Raw genomic sequence first — 25,937 nt, forward strand, 5'->3', positions numbered from 1 at the left:
AAATGTTTTCCTTCATTAAACACTTCACCTTTCACCCTTAACCTATGCCCTCTAGTTGTAGTATCAGCCAATATCAGTGGAAGAAGCCTGCTTGCATTTGCCCTATCTGTACCGCTCATAAGTTTGTATACCTCTATCAAATCTCCCCTCAATATTCTACATTCTAGGGTATAAAGTTCTAACCTATTCAATCCTTCCTTATAACTCAGGTCTTCCAGTCCCTGCAACATCCTTGTAAATTTTCTCTGTACTCTTTCAATCTTATTGATATCTGTAGGTAGGTGACCAAAACTGCACACAATACTCTAACTTAGGCCTCACCAACGTCTTATACAACTTCAACATAATATCCTAACTCCTCCACTCAATCTATGAAGGCCACTGTGCCAAACATTTTCTTTATGACCCTATCTGTGACGCCACTTTCAATGAATTATAGACCTGTATTCCCAAATCACTTTGTTCTACCACACTCTTCAGTGCCCTGCCGCTCACTGTAAAGGTCATACATGGTTGGTCCTCCCAAAGTGTAACCTCACACTTGTCTGCGTTAAATTCCATCTGCCATTTTCAGCCCGTTTTCCCACCTTGTCCAGATCCCACTGCAAGCTTTGACAGTCTTTTTCGCTGTCCACTAAACCTCCAATCTTGGTGTCATCTGCAAATTTGCTGTTTCAGTTAACCACGTTATCATCCAGATCACTGATATAAATCAAAGGACCCAGCACCGATCCCTGTGGCACACCACTAGTCACAGGCATCCAGTCAGAGGCAACCATCTACTACAACTCTCTGGCTTCTCCCACAAAGCCAATGTCTAATCCAATTTTCTACCTCATCTTGAATGCCAAGCAACAGAACCTTCTTGACCAACCTCCCATGTAGGGCCTTGTCAAATGCCTTCCCCAAGGCATGCAGACAACATCCACTGCCTTGCCTTCATCCACTTTCATGTAACTTCCTTGAAAAATTCTGTAAGTTTGGTTAGTCATGACCTACCACGCACAAAGCCATGCTGAACACCCCTAATCAGTCCCTGTCTATCCAAATACTCATATATCCAGTCTCTTAGAATACCTTCCAGTAGCTTTCACACTACTGACATCAGGCTCACCAGCCCATAAGTTCCTTATTTATTCCTAGAGCCTTTCTTAAACAGTGAAACAACATTAGCTATCTTCCAATCCTCTGGTACCCCCACCTGTTGCTAAGGATTATATAAATATCTCTGATAGAGCCCCTGCAACTTCTGCACTTGCCTCACACAAGTTCTGAGGGAAACACCTTGTCAGACCCTGGAGATTTGTCCACCCAAATTTACCACAAGACAGCAAACACTTCCTCCTCTGTAATCTGTACAGGGTCTATGACCTCACTGCTGCATTGCCTCACTTCTGCAGACTCTGTGTCCATTTCTTGAGTAAATACAGATGCAAAAAAAAAATCCATTTAAGATCTCCTCCATTTCTTTCAACTCCACACTGCTGGCGGATCATCAGCTTGGTAAAAGACATACTTTGGTCTGCCAGCACATCGAGACGTCCAGTGATGAATGCTGACCACTGGCACATTCCAGACTGCAGGAGGGCGTGCTGAGGGATGCACTTGGCAGCCATTGCAAGGGCTCAGCAGGGAAGGACTACAGTGTAGGGTCCTTCTGCTACTGGACACGGAGGGGCTGGGTTGGATGAGGAAGCCCCTCAGTTACTGCACCAGCACGTCATCTCGGGGGCCACATGACTGGCAACAGTTCTATTGCTTTTTAAGGAATTTTGGTCGGGGTCAAGCATGGATGTTGTGGCCCGGCTGGCTATGTGATATGCAAACCAAGACAGTATGATACGGGGGCAAGCTGTTGCCGGTATAGCAGCTCCCCCATCCCCACTCCATGCCACTGATGATTCCAAAGGAATGGCAGTGATCGATACAGTTCGGCACCAGCAGCAGCACAGGAATTGCCAATCAGCATTAAACTCAATTTAGAGTATCTCGATCCTCGGAGTTCACTCCTAAAGCCTTCCTTATGAGCAAGCATAGCTACAGGCGGCGGAGGTTTGCGATTAAGAGATTTCCTTCTCCTGAATGAGCTGCCAACCACGGCCGACAGAATTTAACACTACTTAACACTCTCTATAAAAGTAACATGAAAAGGTGTTGTAAGGTTTCTTCTTGTATTTTTTATTATGAATAAAATGTATTTTGGCAAAAAAAATGTTTCAAGTCAGGCAAGCAATTGCACAATCCGTCCATCTCAGAAGAGGACAGATCTCAAACTGTTTCTCTGACAGAGCAGCACTCCCTCGGCCCCACCCTGAGTCTAAAGCAGGGGGGCTCAAACCCCCACCCTGGGAACAGCCCCAAGTCGGAGATCTTGAAGGTTGAAAGGTTCAACATTCCAATTAAGGCATGGCACAGACACATCCTGTTCCAACTCACACTCAAGGATTTACTGAGAGAACTTTTCCCCCTTTGCAACCATTTTGAAAGTCAAGGCCTGCCTTCTGACTGAAGATTCCGTCGGCACTCTGAAGTTCAGAAGAATGAGAGGTATTCTTACTGAACTGGACGATTCTCAGTGTTGTGAGGATGTTTCCCAATACAGGAACCAGGAAAACCCCAGGATAATGGAGATGCTCTTCTATCCCTTTAAAATGGAGGTTGGTTAGAATTTCTTAAACAAAGAACAGAGCAGTACTGCACGGGCATGGGCCCTTCAGTCTGTAATGACTGTGCTGGTGGTGATGCCAATTTAAACTGCGTATGATGAACGGTCTTGGCCCAACACGATGACTTTTCACTCTTCCCCACACGTTGCCTGACTTACTGAATTCCTCCAGCATTTTGTGAGTGTTGCATAATCTGCAGATAGTGTTAAACTGCTCATCTGTCCACACGTGCTCTATATCCCTCCATTCCTGTTCATGTGCCTATCTGAATGCTTCATCTACATTACTGTTGTATCTACTTCACCACCTTCCCCAGCAGTGTTGGTGATACAACTCTCTATGCAAAGGAATATACTGCCTTAAATCTCCTTTGAGCTTCCCCCTCACCTTTTAATCTCTGCCCTCTGGTATTTGATATTTCTTAGAAAAAGACAATCTAGTCTATCTACGCCTCTCATACTTTTATAAAACTCCTTGAGACTCCAGAGAAAATAATTCAAGTCTGTCCAACCTCTCCTTATAGATAATGCTCCCAAATACAGGCTGCCTTCTCCGAAATCTTCACAGCCACCGTTGGTCTGTCCACCACGAAAGGTGGGCTTTCCCAGTGGCCGACCATTTTAATTCTACTAGTCATTCCCATTCTGACATGTCAGTCCACAGCCACTCTCAGATTGTAGGAGCAACACCTCAATTCTGTCTTGGTAGCCTTCACCAGATGGCATGAACACCAATTTCTCTAACTTCCTGTAATTTCTCTCTCTCCTCCCCTTATTTTTTCCATTCCCTGTTCTAGCTCCCCCTCACTCATTCTCTTCTCCTCACCTGCCCATCACATCTTTCAGGAGCCCCTCCTTCCCCTTCTCCCATGGTCCACTCTCCTCTCTTATCAGATTCCTTCTTCTTCAGCCCTTTACACTTTCCATCTGTCACTTCCCAGCTTCTCACTTCATCCCAACTCCCTCCTCCCCAGCCACTCAACTATCACCTTCCTGCTTGTACCCCTCTGCCTCCCCCTTGTTATTCTGGCTTCTGCCCTCTTCCTTTCCAGTCGTGATGAAGGGTCTATCAGGCTGAAACATTGATTCTTTATTCCCCTCCATAGACGCTGCCTGATCTGCTGAGTTCCTCTGGCATTTTGCGTGCTTGTTACACCCTTCCTATAATGTGCCAACTAGGACTGCACACAACACTCCAAATGTGACCTAACAAATGCTTTACATGGCTGCAACATGTTCCTCAGTTTATATGTCTGAGGATACGTCAAGTCTAAAAATCTAAAAGCAAATAAAAAGCTAAAGTGTTAAAAGAACTCAATAGATTTAGCAGCAACTGGGGAGACAAGGGGACAGTCAGTGTTTCAGGCAAGATGTCCTGAATTTCAGATGATGATGAGTGGGCACACAGGAGTGAGATATATCAGCTGGTTGAGTGGTGTTGCAGCAACAAGCTTGAACTTAATGTCAGTAAAACCAAATAACTGATTGAGGACATCAGAAAGGGCAAGAGGAAAGAACACGCACCAGTCCTCATATAGGGATTAGAAGTGGAAAGGTGAACTTCAAGTTCCTGGGAGTCAACATCTCCGAGGATCTATCCTCGGCCCAACATACTGATGCAGTTACAAAGAAGGAACAACAGTGGCTATATTTCATTTGGAGTTTGAGGAGATTTGGTATGTCACCAAAGACACTCAGAAATGTCTACATTATGTGTCAGGGAGAGCATTCTAACTGGCTGCATCACCATCTGGTACGGGGAGTGGGTGGGGGGGGCGCTACTGCACAGGATCAAAACAAGCTGCACAATATTGTAAACTCAGTCAGCTCTATCATGGGCACAAGCCTCTGTAGCACCCAGAACATCTCCAAGGAGCGATGCCTCAAAAAGGCAGCACCAATCATTAATGGCCCCATCACCTAGGACATGCCCTCTTCTCACTGCTACCATCAGGAAGGAGGTACAGCAGCCCGAAGGCACAAACTCGATGATTCTTCCACACACACACACACAGGCACGCTCACTGTAATTCAGAGATTTTATTATGTATTGCAATGTGCTGCTACTGCAAAAACAACAAATTTCACGACATGTGCTGGTGATATTAAACATCTGTTCTCTCGTGTGTCTCCATACAAACTGACAACCAGGAAGTCAAGGGTCATGGAGAACAGATAGGAAAATAGAATTGGGGTCAAGATCAGATGAGCTTTGATCTCACTGAATGGAGCAGGGGCCAAATGGCCTCCCCAAGATCCAAGCTAAGATTGGTGGGGGGGGGGGGTGAATCCTTTTTATGGGAATCAGATGATTCTTTTTATGGGAATTCTTTTTGGGATGTTTGATATTTCTATTTTATTTACTTATTTTTATTGAGATAAAGCAATCCCCCAGTTTAATTCTAGCCTAATCATGGGACAATTTATAATGACAAATTAACCTATCAACCCGTACGTACCGTAGGGTACTTTGTCTCCCTGTGCATACCGTACCCATACGTCTTTGGACCGTGGCAGAAAACACAGCTGGTCACAGGGAGAACGTACAAACTCGGTATAGGCAGTGGTGGGAATTGAACCCAGGGTCGCCTGCACTATAAAGCATTGTGCTAACCACTATGCTACCATATCAGGTATGTCAAGGTTCATGAGGTAAACCAGTGCATGATGGACATTGCTTAAACAGATGTAGAACTTAGGGAGATTCAGGAGACCATGTACACAATGATTTTATTTTTGCATACAGATTTTATTTAACTTAAATCTTGTACTGTAACTACTAGAAAAAAAGCCAAGTAAGAAGAACCTAGAATTGCTTTAGCTTTAGCCGGTCAAAATAGACAAGTTTTTTTTTCCTCTCGAATGAAAAGATTCCATAATATATCGAAATAACAGGAGGAAATTCTTACAACAGAATATACAAAACATTTGAATTTTTCTTAAACCAATGAATCAAATCTCCATATAAACACAGGAATCGTATGAATCATTTACACGCAGTAAGTCTTTTATTTAATAAATTGGCCATCTTCACTGCTTCATTATTTTAAAAAAAATGAATTTAATAAGCAAGGTGGGTGGGGGAAGGGACAGCCAATCTTGCACTACGTCACCTAGTGTTCTCTTTCCCCTGCCAGAGGTAGATCTCTGATCTATTAGTGTCCACAATAAACTGCACAATGACTCTATGAGGGAGGAGGGTATGGACACCAGACTGTAGATATAGAGCAGGATCAGGGACATTTCTCTGCCTCTCCCAATGACTCGAGAATGGGCCAGAATCTGAAAGATCAGCTGCGCCCCAATGATAGCCTCCAGATGACTGAATTTAACTGTTCTTTTGGAACTGGTTGTGCAGTAAATAAGTGCCTTTTATCAGGACATTTAACTTAAAACAGAGACAACAGCTTATAGCAACTCATTCTTAGCCATTTCTGTATGCCAACCATTCCTGGTCCAGACACACTTCATTTATGATTCCCTCTGCATTCCCATAAAGGTGCACGAAGATACTTCCGGGGGTGGGGGGTGGGGTGGGATGGGACAGGGGAATCCTTCCTCACTTAATTCAAGAACAGATTTGTGTAGCAACAAAAAGATCCCCAGAACACATTAGCAATCAAAGGTCACGAGACTACCTTGACTAAACCAGGTCCCATTCTTGTCTTTTCTTGGTAAGGAGCTCTCTCTGCTATACAACCTCAACACTCATTGCCCCAAAGCATCCACTGAACGTCCAAAGCCCAAAGTGGTCCTGCACACGTTCCTATGTTCTTCTCGGAAGATTGGGAATGGATGGCAGCCAGTCAACAGCTACAGCCAGAACTCTGCAAGTTCCCATCGAGAATTTCCTCTCCCCCTCCTCCACAATCTTCTGGAAGGGAAACTGCCTGCAGTTTGTACACTGAGGAACAAGTTCACTTGCAATTTGGAAACAGCAACAAAGAACCAATATGGTGCGATCGTCCCGTGACCACTGCAGAAAAGCCAACCTCCTCCCAGACCTGTCACCTCACACTCTCCCAGCTCTCACTCGTGGAGTGGGGGAGGAAGGAGGTCGACGCAGGTAACCGGGTTCCTTAGCAACTGGACAACTGTCGCATGCACCGCTCTGTGACTGGCTAGCCTTGAGGTTTTGGGCAACTCGCCAGGAGTTGGGATGTGGATTAGTTGGGAATCCGTGCCTCTACGTCTGAAGCTGCAGACAAAAGAAAGGAGAAGCCTGAAGGATCCACTCAGGACCTAACACTTGATTATTCAATGTGGGTCATCACAAGCTTAATTATTAGAAGCATACGGATGACCCCCACAAAACTGTAATTTCTGCATGAACTCCTCCCAAGTCACTCCTGAAGATCCTGAGATGGGGAAGCTCCAGGATCCTCGGTTCCATCGACTGTCTACACTCACAACAATGGGACAGCACCAACGTGTGTCACCACTGACTTGGTCTCCCTGGCCTCCCCTATTTTAACCCAGGGGAGCAAACAGACAAGTGGTCCCTCTCACCAGCTGAATGAGGTGAAGGGTCCAGGCAGGCCAGTCAGATGCCTGGCACTGTGGTCTCGCATTCCCAGCCATTCACAATGCCAAAGGCACAGTAATGAAGTCAGGAGGGCCTGCTTTGCTCCATGTTTTAGCAGATCAGAGAATGTTGTTTCACCTAACACCGCAACAGGTCCCCAATTGGCTAAAATGAATGAAAAAAGCAGACCCATTTTGTCCATTACTGGGACAGGCCGAAGTCATCCGATCTATTCTCATTGCTACAGCTTAATGTTGAAAACTAGGCTGTCCAGTAGTCCCAGGTACAAGGCACTAGAGTCCTACTCTATGGGGTATTGAGATCATGTGTTGGCAAGCAGACCGCTGTCAGACACCCTTGCCAGGCTGCAAGGGTTCACACCACAGAATTGTCTGCGTGTGGACTACTTCAGAATGATGGGGACTTGAAGCAATTCCAGAAGCCAGCCAGTCAGGGGAGGTGCTTGCATTATCATCTGCAGTGCAGATGGCCTCTTCGCTTAGACTGAGAGTGATCAGTCCAGGACCAAGGAAGGCAGGAGGCAAGGACAGAATCGCTGATGTTGCTTCAGGGACCAACAACAGCCTTGAACAAGTGCCGTAACCACAGCCCCTGGAGCAGGTCATTCTTGCACCACAATAACCATCAGATCCACCATCGTGGCTACATTCTTCTTAAACACAATAAACTATAGGACACTATTAGTAACATTTTTGGCCTTAATGTATTGGTTTTCTCAACCATGCTGGACTTACCTTGAGGTATCTCTTTTGATTGGGCTATCTGATTTTAAGATATCTTCATGACAAAAATGAACAAAAACTCTCCATGTTACCATCCATGATTTTCTCCAACCTCAGCTACTTTATGTAGGTGTTCTCAGAAACCACGAAGAGTGGCTGGACGAACTGTTGAGGTTGTAACCTGTGCAGTGGTCTCGCATTGTGTGTGGGGTGGGGTGGGTGGGTCGGTCTACCCAGTCTGAGGGAGGTACATTTCCTGTCAGCCATGCCAGGTCAAAGTGCAGACGGGAACCCTGTGCTCCCTCATTACAGAGTGCAAATGCATTGTTGGTCAGCGTTTGCACATTTGGTCTGGTTTCCAACTCAGATGGGGGGGGGGGGTAAAATATCCCCGACCTTCTACGTATTTTTTGGAGACGTTGAGCTTGTGTGCCAGGGAGTCCTATGCCTTCTGCTCTCTGCCACACATCCCCAGAGTCCTGCCCTCCTCCCCTTACCCACTACACTCTGATCTCTCCGTGGCAGGGCCCACCTCCCAGGAACATCCTCTATCCACCTCAGTGGCAGGTGAGCCTTCCAGTTTCTCAGGGAGCTAATACGGTGGCCACTTCACCTGGGATTTGGATCAGGGTGATGCACTGTCAAAATGGGAGACGTGCATATCGAGCTACCCGGTGTGTTTGACTTTGTCCTCTCTCCTCAGTTTGGGTAGCAGAACTTCCCATGGGCCCCTCATTGCTTGAGAACGTTGTTGGCCATTCCCAACTGTGTGGACATCACATTCTTGTTCCGACGCAATGCGTTAAGCGTCAAGGGGCTGCGTGGGGATCATTTAACCCTCAGTATAAGGGTCTAATCTGAGGGGGCATGATCTGAAGGCTGGAGATTGGATGGAAACATTTCCCAAATCACCCCAACATACAGCACTAAAGAGCAGGGAAAGACCCTCCAATTGCAGGCGGAAGTGAAGGAATCTGGGAGCCAGATGCCTGCCCATTCACGCTCAGATACTGACCCTGCTCCCCATTACTTCCATCGCTTAGAGTGTCCTTATTGCATGTGCTTCAAATTCAGTTAGTGCCAGATGGACATTTGCTCTCTCAACTTGGGAGTGTCATCTTACAAAAATTGGGACGTCCAAGCAGTCTACCAGCCAGCACACAATTTCCTTGGGAACGTTACCAAGGATACTCTTAATTCTCAGCCTAGCTACGGGTGTTCTGGGGCACTGAAACCACCAGCCGAGGATGGTGGGGGAGGTGGTTGAGAGCTGATGCAAGGAGGAAGGATTGTCTGACCAACTGGAATGGACCAGACAAATGAAGGGCACAGTCTGAGGTAACACTTCATTCCAGACAGGGGTCCCTGTTAGAAATATAGAAGTCCAATCTAATTCTGGATTGCACAAGTTAACCTTACTTCAATCAGAGTTTGCTAATCCCTAAATACGAATATTGGACAACTTGAGTAGCCAATAAGATAGAATTCAGTCCCTTTAAACAACCTGGACCATACCAACAAAGACACATACCCATTTTCTAACTCACACAAGTTCGTGTCAAAATGAAGTGCTCTACAGAATTGCTAAGATGGCCACAGTGTTGTTAGTGATTTTTTTTAAAAAATCTCTCTCTAATAAAGATTTCAACTATTGACGATATTTGTAAATCAGACATTCGTTACCAGCTGTAATCTGAGGGTTTGTGGTTGTGGTGATCAACATGTGCGAATGTGAAGGGGAGGTTGCTAGTTCAGGAGGTCACCAGTAACAAACCGCCCCGGCGGTGTGAGGGGACTTAATCTTTCCCTTCCCAGTTTGACATTGAACCCCAAAAGCCAAGAGCTCTACGACCCTAATGAAACACAAAACGGAGGGGCATTCACCTCCCTTGCCCTGGGGAGGGGCAATCCTCTCTCAGATGGGCTTTCAAGAGGACAAATATTTGGGGGAACTGCTTGCCCTTCCCCTGTTCAGAGAGGAGTGCAGGCGAGGGAAGCAGGGAGCTGGCGAAAGGGGTTGCCAACACACTCACACACTCTGGCCCTGCCCCATTCACACACGCTGTGAGAACCAAGCCAAGTCGTGACAGCACTGAATGTACTTGTAGCTCAGCCTTTAGGGAACAACCAAACTACTCAGGCAGCCCTGGTAACTGAAGGAAGGAACATTAATTGGGCAAGGCATGTCCACAGAGGGCCATGTCAAATGCAATACTTTGGAAGTACTGGAATTACTTCTGCTGTTTAAGCCACGTGACCTATCAGGGAAACAGTTCTAGCTCCAGGGAAGGGGACAGAACTACAAAAGCCCTTAACAAGGATTGCTCTGGACACCAGCCTCTGCGCCTCCTCTCACGGTTGCCCTACTGTACATTATTGCTCCCGTACTTGTTATTGTAGTATTTGAGTTCTGTTTCACCCCTCCCTCCCTTCCCAGTACTGCATACCTGGCAACTAGGTGTAGCTCTAAAGGCAAAGTTTAACACTCTGCCTTGGATACTTGTCCGAATCACCCCAATGGGTTCTCTCACTCTGCAGCTTTTACACAGAGAATCCGATGGTCTTCTTGGATACCCACGACACCTTTGGCCCTGGATTGATGCTTCCTCCTGAATATGGGCAACGTGACCCAAGCCCCGTGAAAGATACCCTCACCCCACCCCCACTATTCCAAACTCAGCAGCCGAGGTGGTGTCCGTCCATCTCCCACTCCCCGCTGGATTGCCCCCTTTGTGCTGAAGTTCCTAGCTACGGCCAAGCATCTGGCTGGAGTATTCCTGACTCCCATGCTTGGAAGTTGTGGCTCTCCGCTGTGTCCGGTGCGAGGGAAGAGGTGATGTGCTTTAATTTGAGACACTCCCCTCTTGACTCACAAATGCAGGCAGCTGAACACCAGTTGTTCTGGCTGGTGGGAGGCTCGAGGGGAACTGACCAAATATCAAGGAGTTTACAACAGCCAGCCCAACCCAGAATTGGGGGGTCTTCCATCCTCTGGTACGCCTGTGGGCCACCAGTCGAGCAGGCCCAGCCCCTGCCCAAAGGCTAAAGGCTAAAGGCTCCCCCAAACCCTCAGAACAGTAACACTTGGAAAAGATACCCTCAGTAACTGCGGAGATCAGACTGGGTGGGGTGAGGGAATCAGGTGGGGTGGGTGGGGTGGGTGAGGGAAATCAGATGGAATGGGTGAGGGAATCAGGTGGGGTGAGTGGGGGGATCAGGTGGGGTGGGTGAGGGAATTAGGTGGGGTGGGTGAGGGAAATCAGATGGAGTGGGTGAGGTGATCAGGTGGGGTGGGTGAGGGAAATCAGGTGGGGTGGGTGATGGAATCAGGTGGGGTGGGTGAGGTGATCAGGTGGGGTGGGTGAGGGAAATCAGGTGGGGTGGGTGAGGGAAATCAGGTGGGGTGGGTGAGGGGATCAGATGGAGTGGGTGGGGGAATCAGGTGATCAGGTGGGGTGGGTGAGGTGATCAGGTGGGGTGGGTGAGGTGATCAGGTGGGGTGGGTGAGGGGATCAGATGGAGTGGGTGGGGGAATCAGGTGATCAGGTGGGGTGGGTGAGGGAAATCAGATGGAGTGGGTGAGGGGATCAGATGGAGTGGGTGGGGGGATCAGATGGAGTGGGTGGGGGAATCAGGTGATCAGGTGGGGTGGGTGAGGGAACCATTTAGGGTCCTTCCATTGGTGGTGTGTGGCAATGTGAAAGGCTTGGCCAGTTAAGCCGATGGCTTCTGCCTCGCTCTGTGCTGAACCCAGCCAATGGCTTTGAACTTTCTGTAGGGGGTGAGGCAGTTTCACTAGGTGCTGGGGATGTTTAGTGGTGTCAGGTGGGAGAGACACCACTGCCTGGGGGGGGAGGAGTAACTAGCACATTTCCCAAACCCTGGGGCATCTTGGCCTTTGCTGCTTGGCCACACAACCTCTGCCTCACATCAGCCAGCTTCAGACTAACTGCCAGCTCATCGCGTACTCCTGCCACACAAAATGCCAGCCATGACTCCATTATAAAACCCAACTCAGCCACCCTGCCCGGTTTTAACCTCCACTGAATTTGCCCAGCGAGGGTGTTCGACAGTAGATCAATAACATTTCTGATGCCATGATGGGGAGGTCAGCCTGTCTAATCCTCCACAGAGAAACGAGGCCGACTCACCCACCTGAGGCAGGTAGCCTGCCTCCGCAGTACTGTCGGACATGAGAATAGAATGGGCATGGCCATTCTGGAGAGGCGGGGGCACCTAGCTGCTGCCTGAGAGAGGGTGGGGACACCGAAGGGTGCAAGCTGAACAAAAAAAAGATGTCCAGAGGATTGACACTCCCTCACACGGGAAGAAAAACCAGTATGAAAATATGACGTGGTGGAGGAGTTGCCACGGATACCTGCACTGGTCGACACGGCAACACATCCATGGAAGATGTGATGGGTCTGGCCATCCTCAAATTTGTACGGATTAATTTGGCATGTGTTCACCTTCCTCACCGAGCGGGTGACCTCTGTAAAAGCCAGCAACCAGCCCTTCTCCAAAGACGTCTGTAGTATGATGTGGTTTGTGAATTACTGAGGTTTTCCGGATACTGTACTGTCTCTCAGATTGCTGAATGCGAGATGTATTTTATATATAATATAATATATATAAAAAATAAGAGGTAGATAAACATTTAAAAACATCAACAAAAAAAACTGTCCCCCTGTCAGGTAACATTTAAAATACAACTCTTCAATCAGTAATGATTTGAATTCAGGTCATTTTACAGTGATTTTAACTGATATTACAAAATAAATTAAAAAAAAAATCCTACATAGATTACCTTTTAATTAACAGAATTGTGAAAATAATGCATTGGGACAGCAGCAAACAGGAAGCAAGAACTAATCTAGCAAAGGAATAAAGCAAAAAAAAAAACTCACTATAAACTTTAAAGTTACATCTGGTCACAAATTTCAGTCGTTATTTATTTGTATATATTTCTTTGCTCCTGTATTTAAGTTAACTGCCTTCCAGTCCAGGTGGAGAATATCCTTTCAATGAAAGGCTCCTTGGAATTGTTTCTGCCAGCACTAGGGCAAAACAGGGCGCTAACCAGCCGCACAAACAGGTGCTGTCTCCAGAAGCCCCGAGTCAGCACCTTTCACACTTGGCGGGGGTACAAAGCGAGTGCCTCTCCACATCCTGCTGAGAGAGGGGACACTGTGGGGCAAGTCACAATGGGATATAAAGTAGGAGATGCCACATTGTTTCCTCCCACCGACCCACACCTATTAGTTGCGTTGTCTCAACGCCCAAAGCCTTGTGGTGGGACCTTGCGGTGGGAAGCCACGTCTGGAAAGATCAGATATCAAAATATCGGGGCGCTTCCCCTTTACAATCCAGTCAAAGAAGATTAACCGCTGGCCAAACTATGATTGTTTCTTCATACTTGAACCCTTACCTTCCCCGATGGTTGGAGTTTGCTGCCTCGTGATAGTTAAGATTTGGTGATGTCACCTGGATGTCAAGTAACGGACTGGTTATTACCAGCGAGTTACTGAATTTGGTGAATTGATACCCTTTACTGAAAGCCACTGTTAATGATGGCCACCAAGAGATGAAAGCAATCACTATGAAATTGTACAACTCCGAAAGACAAAGGACAACTCTGCAAAACGTCAGGCCATCATCAGAGTGTGGAGTCAGTTAACAGACAACACAACTGCCATGGTCTCTGGTCTGCTCAAACCCCTTGCTGGTAATAATTAGAAAATCATAGATAAAACCCTGGACAGGAAAGAGTTAAAGATATGCAGCTGAAATTAAAAAAAAACATCATATTTAAAGAGCTTTCAGGATATCTAACCCAGTTTGCTTTTCTTTTTAAAAAAAGTTCTGGGTTGTTTTGGTGAAGAGCAAAACAATTTTCTACTTATGAACAAAAATTAACATGGAGACACTGAGAAAGACACGTACTAGTATTAAACTGTTTGACCTGAGTATAGTTTTTATCACGCCCTGTACTGATTTACAAGGAACATTTCTGCTAGGCTGTGCTGGGAAGAGAACAGTTTGTAGTCATGCGCTGAGCTAAGGTGATAGGCGACAACGCAAGGAAATATCTTCCCATTTGTATTCATTCCTCTCTCAAAAAAAACACAAAGGCGGCAGCTCGAGGCAGCCACGCGGTTGGAACCAATACCAAGAAGAAATAAAAGTCAATTTGAAGCACTGTACAAGGCGCTGAAGGGTTGGTTGAAGAAAAACTAAATGGAAAGGGAGGCCGGGTAAGAGGAACGAAAGGTAAAGTTGATTTCATCTCCAGAGTTAAGGAAAAAAATTATAGCAGCTTTTCTTTAAAGACAGATCGATAATAAACCATAAAAGTTATAAAAGTGACACAATGAGTATCCAAAGGTTTATGGTCAAACATAGAACTGCAAGACCCAATCACTATAATTCTACTGAGCACATCAGAGAATACTTAGCACTTAACTGCTCCTCTTTTTTGTCCTTTGCTGTCACTGGTTTCTTTAACCTTGGCCGCTCTTGTGAGAAGCCGCGCCCTTCTCCGTCCTCGTCTTACCACTTGCCTCGTGGACTGGGCCCTGCCTCACTGCACCCGTGACCTTTTAACACCTCCAAGGCTGTTCAGCCATTGCTGGCGTCCAGGCTTTTGTTTCAGCGTTAAATTAATCCCAGTGTAGATTGATACGGCAGGTTGATCAGTGAGACGATGTGCGAGTGTGAGTGTGTGTGTGTGTGTGTGTGAGTGTATGTATGTGAGAATCTATCAGCACGTACGCGTGTGCACACACTCGAATTCAGTGCGTCTGTCTTTTCTGTGAAACACTTTCCTAACCCCGTTCTTTGTAAGTGTCGAAACACAATTGTCATAATAAAAACTATTCCTTTTTCTTTAAATTTTGGCAACTTCTGTCAGCAACGAGAGATGACTGAATGCAGGAGATGGCAGGGCCCACGAGACAAGTCTGTGCTGTAGCCTCTCCAGCCACAATCATCTCCAGAGTTGGTTCATTAACAGGGATGCAGACACGGCCCGTGTCCATCCGGATGTGGAAAGGTGTGGTGCCAAGGATCGGAGTGAAGAGCCCAGGCAGCATTCCCACTAAGAGCTGCTCCTCTGCTGGATTTCAGATATGTTTACTATGCGGTGGGAGTCCTGGGAAATGAGTACCTCATGCTATGAGTTCGTGCAGCCTGCTGTCGAGACCTGCTTGAGCACTGTCAAGTCTTTATTTTCTTCCCAGGAACACTGCTTGCATTTGAAATATTATTGTGGTGACTGAAACGAGTCCTCTCCACTGTGCAGCAATGGCAGTTTCAGTTCTACTGAGATACAGTAATGTGTGTGTGTGTGTGTGTGTGTCTGTGTGTGGGTATATATGCATGCACATGTCTGTGTGTCTGTGAGTGTGCGCCCACATATATCTGCGTGCATGTGTCTATCTTCCGGTATGCTTGCCTGCCTGTCTGCATGTGTGTACATGTCTGTGTGGGTGCATTTACGCATGCCAGTGCATCTATGTATGCATGTGCATATTAGTGCATGAGTATGTGTGCACACACGTGCACGCGCGTGTGTGTGTGGGGGACTTCCTGTATGGGGGCCTGCCTGTGCATGTATGTACACGTCTGTGTGGATGCACGTGTGCATGCAAGTGCGTATTTGTGCATGTGCAGGTGCATCTTCATGTGTATGTGTGTGTGCATGCGTGTGCGTTTGCATGTAGGGGATCAGCAGGTTGTTGACTGGGGCAAAGGCAACACCTTCTCGTTCTTCCTGCCCCCGTTCATGTGGGTGTATGGCTGCCGCTCGTCGAAGCTGGCCCGCAGGACAATGCCGGGCCCATTCTCCACCTTGTGGCCGGAGTGTTTGTCCGTGTGCTGCAGAGTGGAGGAGGGGTCAAGAGGAACGCTCTCCATGTTCTCTGTCTCGATCTCAAACTCCTCCAAGTCACGGTTCTTGCACTCCTCGCTGTAGAAGTAGGCAACCTCTTGGAAGGACGGCTCCAGGTCGTCCTTAATGCTCTCGATAATCTCCATAAAGGAGGGCCGCATCTTGGGGTTGTACTGCCAACACAAGCGCATCAGCTCGAACCTGGAGTGGGGCAGAGAGCGGACAGTTAGGGGGTGAGGTTGTGGATACCAGCACCCACTCACTGGGAACCACAATCGTGCGAGGGTCCCAGTCCTGGCCTTCAAAGGCTGACTGTCACTGGGTGGGAGTGGGATGTGAGGAAGAGGAAAGCATGAAGGGCGGAGGGAAGAAAGGAGATGGAGGGGGTGAAAGGACGAGACAGAGGGAGGGGGAGAGGGTGAGATGGAGACCAGGAAAGGGTGGACAAACTAAAGACGCATTTGCATCAGTCTTCACTATGGAATGTACCAGCAGTATGCCGGAAATTCAAGAGTGTCAGGGGGGCAGAAGTGAATGTAATTACTATTAATAAGGAGAAGGTGCGAGGTCTGGAGGTAGATAAGTCACCTGGACCAGATGGTGTACACCCCAGGGTTCTGAAAGAGGTAGCTGAAGAGATTGTGAAGGCATTTGTAATGATCTTTTAATAATCAATAGATTCCGGCATGGTTCCAAAAGACTGGAAAATTGCTAATGTAACTCACCTCTTCAAAAAGGCATAGGGGCAGAAAAAAGGAAATTATAGACCCCTGTGTTTGGGAAGATGCCGGAGTTGATTTTTAAGCATGTGGTTTTGGGGTACTTGGAGGGAAATGAAAAAGTAGGCTGTAGTCAGCCTGGTTTCCTCAAGGGAAAATCTTGCCTGACAAATCTGTTGGAATCCTTTGAGGAATTAACAATCAAGATGGAAAAGGAGAATTGGTGGATGTTGTGTACTTACATTTTCAGAAGGCTTTTGACAAGTAATGAATGACACTGCTTAACAAAATAAGAGCCCACGGTATGATAGGACAGATACTGATATGGACAGAGCATTGGCTGATTGGCAGAAGACAAAGAGTGGGAATAAAGGGAGCCTTTTCTGGTTGGCTGCCAGTGACTAGTGGTGTTCCATCAGAGGTCAGCGTTGGGACCAATTCCTTTACGTTACATGTCAATGATTTGGATGATGGAATCAATGGCTTTGTGGCCAAGTTTGTGGACAATACAAAGATAAGTGGAGGGGCAAGAAGAGCTGAGGAAGTAGAGAGGCTACAGAAGGACTTAGATTAGGAGAATGGATAAAGAAATGGCAAATAGAATACAGTGTCAGGAAGGGTATGATCATGTACTTTGGTAGAAAGAATAAAAATATAGACTATTTTCTAAACGGTGAGAAGATTCAAAAATCCAAGGTGCAAAGGGACTTGGAAGTCCTCACGCAGACTAACTAAAGGTTAATTTGCAGGTTGAGTTAATGTTAAGGAAGGTAAATGCAATGTTAGCAGTCATTTCGAGAAGACTAGATTATAAAAGCAAGGATGTAATATTGAGACTATAAAAGGCATTGGTGAGGTCTCACTTGGAGTATTATGAGCAGTTTTAGACCACTTATCTAAGAAAGGATGTGCTGACATTGGAGAGGAGGAGGTCTATGACAATGATTCCAAGAGTTAAAGGGTTATCATATGAGGAACACTTGATGGCTCTGGGCCTGTACTTGCTGGAGTTTAGAAGAACGAGGGAGGATCTTATTGAAGCCTATCGAATATTGAAAAGCCTCAATAGAGTGAACTTGGACTGGAAGTTTCCTATGGTGGGAGAATCTAGGATCAGAGGGCACATCCTCAGAATAAAGGGATGACCATTTAAAATGGAGATGAGGAGGAATTTCTTTAGCCAGAGAGTGGCGAATCTGTGGAATTCGTTGCAACAAGCGGCTGTGGTGGCCAAGTCATCGTGTGTACTTAAGATGGAGGTTGATAGGTTCTTGACTAGTAGTGTGTGAAAGGTTATAGGGAGAAGGCAGGAGAATGTAGTTGAGAGGAGTATGGATTAGCCATGACAAAATGGCGGAGTGGACTCAATGGGCTGAATGGCCTAATTCTGCTCCTATGTCTTATGGTCTTATGGGTGTTAAGCACAGGGATGGATGGGGAGGAGGGGAAGGGGGAGATGGAGATGGGAGGGCAAAGATGGAAGTGTTATTGAGGGAGGTAGAGGTGGGGTGAGAGGCAAAATGGAGGCAGGAGGAGAAAGATTGAGCAAGGAAGTGGGGAAGAGAGGGAGAGACGGAGGGTGAGTGAAAAGACAGAGGGGCTAGGGGAAGCCAGAAGGGCGAGGGGGTGAGGGGCTAGACGGAAAGGGGAAGACGGGAGGTGTGAGAGGGAGATGGAAGGGTGAGGGGTGAGATGGAGGAGAGATGGAGACAGAGCAGAGGGGTAGGCAGAAGGGAGAGGAGGAGATGGAGAGTGGAGACAGTGGGGAGGGGAGGAGATAGGGAGGGGAGATAATGGGGAGGGGAGGAGATGGGGAGTGGAGATAATGGGGGGGAAATGGAGAGTGGAGACAGTGGGGAGGGGAGGAGATGGGGAGTGGAGATAATGGGGAGAGGTAGGCAGAACGGAGAGGGGGAGATGGAGGTGGGGAAAGTGACAGTTCCACTCATCACTGGCTCTCATTCCCGGCAGCCATCAGAAAGTGAGCATGAAGGCAGCTGTTGCTGTCAGTGGATATGTCCCCGCACCTGCGCTGGGCTGGGACACACACATGCACACGGGGATGGGACACACACACACACGGGATGGGACACACACATACACACACACACACACACACAGGATGGAACACACACACACACGGGGATGGAACACACACGGGGATGGGACACACACACACACACACACACACACACACACGGGATGGGACACGCGCACACACACACACACGGGATGGGACACGTGCACACACACACACACACACACACACGGGGATGGGACACGCGCGCACACACACACATGCACGGGGATGGGACACACGCGCACACACACACGGGATGAGACACACACACACATACACACACACACGCACACACGGGGATGGGACACACACACACACACACACACACACACACGGGGATGGGACACACACACACACACGGTTTGGGACACACACACACACAGACGGGGATGGGACACGCACACACACGGGGATGGGACACACGCACACACACAGACACGGGATGGGACACACACACACACGGGATGGGACACGCGCGCACACACACACACACACGGGGATGGGACACGCACACACACACGGGATGGGACACACACACGGGATGGGACACACACATACACACGGGGATCGCGCACACGCGCACACACACACACGGATGGGACACACACACACACACACACACACACACACACATGGGATGGGACACACACACACACACACGCACGGGGATGGGACACACACATACACACGGGGATGGTACACACGCACACACACACGGATGGGACACACACACACACACCACACACGGGGATGGGACACACACACACACAAGTTGCTGGGACCAGTGACAGCAGGCACACTGCCAGCATGCGACGTCTGCATCCTGTCCTGTCACTTTATCCGCGGTGACACTGGTGTGGGAGGTTGGAGCCCAGACCATACACGGAGATCAACACTACCCCCCCAGGGGTATCACACGATGCCTGCAGGGGAGAGTGAGGCAGGTGAGGGATTATGAATTATTTATTTATAACGCAGAGGAAGTAGATCTAATTTCAACCAGCAGTGGGTCGATATTACTCAATAGAAAAGCCACACCCTGACCTTGCTCTGAGGAACAGCGGTGAGTTTGATCGTGCTGATCTTGGTCAGGCAGATGCCATCCCACAGGCCTGTGAGCTGTACATGCCTGTGGCAGTTTGCCAGTGGTAGGAGAGGGGAGTGCGGGCAGGGTGCAGGCAGCATAACTGCTTTCACCGTGAACAATCTGTTGCTTGTCTCGTGTTCAGCACATCTCAAGTGCGGGATGGGAAGGCAGGCTCGACAGGATGGTCAGAAAGCTTGGGGATGAGAGGAGGGTACCGACTGGAGACGTCTCCCACTAGCAAGCTGCTAGCACTAACCTATCTCAGCAGCTGAACCCTACAGACCACCTCGTATGCCTCCATGAACCAACATCGTGCTTGGCACAGTGTCTCTTTATCCCTCACTGTCTGATCTACATAATTGTGCTATACTTTATATACAGTTTACATCCTGTGTGTCGTCTGCACATCTGTGCACTTTTCTATCTGTGCTGTGTATAACTACGGCGACGAACACTCTTGCATAGCACAGTATTTGTCAACGTGGAACGGAGAGCAAGTCGTAAATCCGGCAGGAGCAGAGGATGTTGGGAATGGTGAGGGTAAAGTGCTGAAGACAGGGTGTGGGACAGGTGGTCGAGAAGGAGTGCCGGGAGTTGTGGGGGGGTGCAGGGGTAGACACACTCAGCCCTGAGATACCAGGCAGTATCATTTGACTCCAAACAACTGGTTTATGGATCATTCCAGAATGTCTCTCTGGTGCTTCCCACTTCCGCCCATCTCCCTTCCCCTCTTCCCAAACATGATATTCCTCTTCCTGACCCCTTGCCGCTCAAGTCCACAATAGAGACCCATATCAGAATTGATCAGGTTTATCATCACTCACTTTTTGTGACAGCAGTACAGTGCAATACATAAAATATACCGCACTGTACATAATAATACGTAAGACAATAACCTCTCCCTCAACATCAGCAAGACAAAGGAATTGGTTGTTGACTTCAGAAGGAGTAGCGGACCACATGACCCAATTTACATCGGTGGTGCGCAAGTGGAACAGGTCAAAAGCTTTAAGTTCCTCGGGGTCAATATCACAAATGACCTGATTTGGTCCAACCAAGCAGAGTTCACTGCCAAGAAGGTCCACCAGCGCCTTTACTTCCTGAGAAAACTAAAGAAATTCGGCCTGTCCCCTAAAACCCTCACTAATTTTTATAGATGCACCGTAGAAAGCATTCTTCTAGGGTGCATCACAACCTGGTATGGAAGTTGTCCTGTCCAAGACTGAAAGAAGCTGCAGAAGATCGTGAACACAGCGCAGCTCATCACACAAATCAATCTTCCGTCCGTGGACTAACTTTACACCGCACGCTGTCGGAGCAGTGCTGCCAGGATAATCAAGGACACGACCCACCCAGTCAACATACTTTTCATCCCTCTTCCCTCCAGGAGAAGGCTCAGGAGCTTGAAGACTCGTACGGCCAGATTTGGGAACAGCTTCTTTCCAACTGTGATAAGACTGCTGAACAGATCCTAACCCGGATCTGGGCCGTACCCTCCAAATATCCGGACCTGCCTCTCAGGATTTTTTTGCACTACCTTACTTTCCATTTTTCTATTTTCTATTTATGATCTATAATTTAAATGTTTAATATTTACTAATTTTAACTATCTTTAATATTTTTAATATTTAATATTTGTAATCCAGGGAGTGTGAAGCGCAGAATCAAGTATTGTTGTGATGATTGTGCGTTCTAGTACCAACTGTTTGGCAACAATAAAGTATAAAGTATTACTGCAGTACTCTGAAGAAGTCCTAGTCACCTTGGCTATATACATGTGCCTAAAACTTTGGCACAGTATTGTATGAACAAATTTCACGACACATGCCAGTGATAATAAACCTGATTCTGATGTGCCTGTGATGCAGCCGTACCACGTTCTTCATTGTACCTGTACTCGCGCACAGGACAATAAACTCAACGCAGCTCGAAATCGGAGGTTCAAAGCAACATGGGAGTCCACTGCAGGATTCCCTACACGTTAACTTGCAGGTTGAGTTGGTAGTAAGGAAAGCAAATGTAATGTTAGCATTTATTTTGAGAAGATTAGACTATAAAAACGAGGATGTACTGCTGAGGCTTTAAACGCATTGGTCAGACTTCATTTGGAGTATTGTGAGCAGTTTTGGGACCCTTATCAAAGAAAGGATGTGCTGACAATGGAGAGGGTCCAGCTGAGGTTTACAGAATGATCCTGGGAATAAAAGGGTTAACATATGAGTGTTTTGTTAGCTCTGGCCCATTACTCAGATGCCAAAATTCACTTGGAGTTTAGAAGAATGGGGAGGGGAGGAGTCTGGTTGAAACCTAATGAATACTGGAAGACCTAGATAGAGCAAACTTGGAAAGGATGCTTAAGACCAGAGGGCACAGCCTTGAGGCTGATTTATACTTCTGCGTCAACTCGACACCGTAAGTACAGTGTCGCCACCAACCGTACACAGAGCTTACGCGGATCCCTACGCTGTAGCCTGATGCGCACCTCTCCCAAAATGTAACTACGTGTCGCGGTGATGCAGACCGCAACAACTGTGATTGGTCCGCTTGGTAGCATCGCATTTCCTCCTACGCTGCAATAGTTTCCCATTGGGCGACTGAAGGGCAGGGAAGGAACTCTGGTTGCAATGCTTTCAATAAAACTTTACAGACCTCCCAAATTGTGGAGGACACATTTCGTTTTTACGAAAAAAGTTACTCACTTTAAACTTGTTTACCCCGAGAAAGACTACAATGACCATGAAGCCTTGTGCGGGCAGGTGTGTGCGCATGCGCGATGTGCCCGAGTTGCAGAGCAACGCAGACACACCAACGCACAAGTATAAACGCTCACAACGCGCGTAGGCCACTTGCGTAGATAACGGCGTCGTGTTGACGCACAAGTAAAAATCAGCCTTTGGAATAGAGAGATGGCTCTCAGAAATGGCTGACCTGGGATTTTCACACACAACAGGGGGTACCCAATCTTTTTTATGCCATGGATCCCTACCACTAACTGAGGGGTCTGCGGACCCCAGATTGGAAACTCCTGCTATAGGGTTTACAGAGAGTGGGATGGAAAAACAAAAAAAAAACATCCGATGAGCAGTAGTTCTGTGGGCAGAAATACCTTGTTAATGAGAAAGCTGAGAGAGAATGGCCAGACTGGTTCAAGCTGACAGTAACTCAAATAACCACACGTTACAACAGCGGTGTGCAGAAGGGCATCTCTGAATTAACAACATGTCAAACCTTGAAGTGAATGGGATGCAGCAGCAGAAAGCCACCAACATAATACACTCAGTGTATTATTAGGACGTACCTAACAAAATAGCCACTGAATGTAGGTCCTTGACTTCGGGTCAGCTACTGCCCGCCAGATCAAACAGTGTAATGATGGGCAGGAGTGATGCTCCCCATATTCAGCTGAGCCTCGACAAGTGATTCAAGGACAAGTTAAATCTTCCAGATGAGCTGGGAGTCAGGAGAGCGGAGTTGAGGAAACACAGCTCCTCAGAGGTGGACACCAGCCAACAGTAAGTTCTCTCCTGCGACCTTTATTGCACCATGCGAGATCGGTATGCACTGCCATACCCCGAGCTCTGAAATTAATCTCCACGCTACGTAAGGCTAACACCAACAGGACTCCACAAGAGACTCATTAAGGGAAGGTATGCAAGAACCAATCACATGCCAGCATGAGGCAGCAAAACACGCAGGCTGTGACCTGACACTCATCCTTCCCCCTCCCTCACCACCCCACTGACCAGGAAACAACCACTAAAGGAAAACTCGCATCTCTCACCCACGACGCAAGTCCCCGCCACTCAAGGAGCCAGTGGGGGCTCAGAGTCAAAGAGGAAATGTTTTACACTGGAAAACAGGCACTGAATAAAGGCCATCTCCGGCCTCAGCAAGAGGGACAAACAAAGGCAGCGAGGTTCCCGTGACCGGTAAAACAGCTGGAGGTTGAGGGTGGGTCATGAGGGAGAGAGAATGAAGCAGATTCTTCTAACGCCGCCCCTGCTGCCAACCTATGTGGCCAGATACAGTTGCCCAAACACATCAACCGGGATGGCAGGGCAGAAGCCAGCGTCAGTGTTGCAACGACGCACAACGTCACCAGCCGGCGACTCCAGCAGGCTGGGACGACAGGACGATAAAGCACGGGCTTAAAAGGGCATCAGCCCTTTGGGAAATCTGGAATGATACATTCGATGATACAGCAATTTAATTTTAGAGCGGCTGCAGATTAATTGCGGGTTTTTGCAAGTGACAGTAATTGCTGATATGCTCGCCAATTTTACAGGCAGGAATTTGATTTGCTACTTTCTGTAAGACGGCCAACATGGTCAGATTAAATTCCAATATTTTCCCACTACAAGCTTGCTTGTGGCGGAAACACAAGAGCAGTGAGCTGCTGGATCACTGCTCCTGGTCTCACTCTGCACCCCGACCCCAGAGGGAAAGCAGCCACGAGTTTCTTTCTGGGGTGTAAGTGGGAGAAAGAGGACAAGGGAGGCAACTGGAGAAAAGTGAGGTCACGGAAATGGGGGAAGGAGAAAAGTGGTGGTTAGGGGCACAGGAAGAGAAAAAAGTATCAGAGAGTGGGTGGGGTAAAAGAGGGTGCGGGGAGGAGAGGGCAGGTGGAATAGAAGAGGGCAGGGGATAGAAGAGGGTTACTGGAGAGGGAAGGGTAGGGAGGAAAAGGAAGAGAGAGGGAGGGATGGGGAGAGGGCAGGGGAAAGGGGGCAGGTGATAAGGAGGGGTGGTGGAGAGAGCAAGTGGTAAGGTTAATGGGGTGCAGGGGGGAATGACGGAGAGGGGGAGAGATGGGGAGGGAGGGGGAAGGAGGAAAGGAGAGAGGATGCAGGGGGGAAAGAGTAGTTATTAGAAGAAGAGAGAGTGAGAATTAACAGTAGAGAGTAAAGTTGGTGCAAGGTTTGGTAAGTGTCGTTAAACTCCTTACTGGAAATTCCCGGGAATGTGACAGCCAGAACCGAGGGAGGTTTGGATGAGAGTCACATAGGGAGAATTCAGGAGAGCAGAGAGTGGAGACTAAGGAAAACAAAATGTTTGCATGAGGTGAGGGAAAGAGGAGTGGAGAGGAGAAGCACACGTCCTTCAGGGAAGTGGCCGCCAGCAAACCAGAGGGCGTCAAATGAACCCTTCTCCAACTGTGAACCATGTCTACAATGGCAGATACCAGCAGCACAACAGTCATCCACAGCAGCACGCTCCAACACCATGACCAGCAAGTTCACTGTCTTTGCTTCCTGACCAGGAGCTGGAGAAATCATCTTGTCCATTTAGCAGTGAACCTCTGGCCCAATCCCCAAAGCACTTTGAATCCAATCCTTCTCAATAGGTTTCACCCAAACCATAAGCAGAACTAGGCCATTCAGCCCATCAAGTCTTCTCCACCATTCCATCATAACTCTCAGCCCCATTCTCTGCTCTCTGTCCATAACTTTTGCTGCACGGAGTAATCAGGAACCTGTCAACCTCTGCCTTAAATATACCATACTGCTTGGCCTCCCCAGCCACCTGTGGCAATGAATTCCACAAATTCACCACCCTTTGCCTATAGAAATTCCTCCTCATCTCTGTTCTAAATGGACACACCTCTATTCTGAGGCTGTGCCCTCTGGTCCTAGACTCGAGCACTATAGAAAATATCCTCTCCACACACACTCAATCTGTGGGAGGAGAAGATGGCAACGCGCCACGCGTGCGCAGCTATCCAGTGAAAAATGATGTCGTATCTGTTAAATAGGGTTCGTGGGCAATTCTGATTTGATGGAGAATGGACGTGAAAGCACAGAGGAACATCTGGAGACATTTCTGAAACGCCTGTTCGCTGCTGTTGTTACTGTGTGGTCGGGAATCTTTCAGAGGGTAGGCCTCAAAATCCCTGGCCTTGTCTGCTTTTGGCGACCGAGAAGGAGGTCGAATCTTTCGGCAGAGATGCTGCTCAGTACTCAGTGTCAGAGAGCTGATCAGAGCTCGAAGTTTTCAGATGACTCAGAGTCGGATTGTGTTTGGCATGGCAGGGAGAGATTTTCTTCCTTCTCCCGTCTGCGTGAGATGTGGGACATTTGAGAAACTTTGAACTTTACTGTGCTCATGGACTTTCTTCATCAAGTTATGGTATTGTTGCACTGTTTGTAACTATATGTAATAATTATGTGGTTTTGTTAGTTTTTTCAGTCTTGGTCTGTCCTGTGTTTTGTGATACCACAACGGAGGAGGTA

The 25,937-nt window shown here is 47.7% G+C and overlaps 1 protein-coding gene across 5 annotated transcripts in view; it reads right to left on the reverse strand.

Moving 5' to 3' along the window:
- Window positions 1-4,690: 4,690 nt before the first annotated feature.
- Window positions 4,691-25,937, reverse strand: part of igf1ra (insulin-like growth factor 1a receptor) — a 311,540-nt gene continuing 290,293 nt past the window's right edge. For 4 of the 5 annotated variants that reach the window (XM_072282801.1, XM_072282802.1, XM_072282804.1 and 1 more), the window contains one exon: window positions 4,691-16,022. In XM_072282801.1, coding sequence (XP_072138902.1) covers window positions 15,659-16,022 — 364 coding nt within the window. In that variant the 3' untranslated portion in view covers window positions 4,691-15,658. The remainder of the gene's footprint in view (window positions 16,023-25,937) is intronic. The other variant, XR_011889661.1, reaches the window with a different exon arrangement.

This window comes from Mobula birostris, chromosome 18, assembly GCF_030028105.1.
Source record: "Mobula birostris isolate sMobBir1 chromosome 18, sMobBir1.hap1, whole genome shotgun sequence".
In the NCBI taxonomy this organism is placed as follows: Eukaryota; Metazoa; Chordata; class Chondrichthyes; order Myliobatiformes; family Myliobatidae; genus Mobula; species Mobula birostris.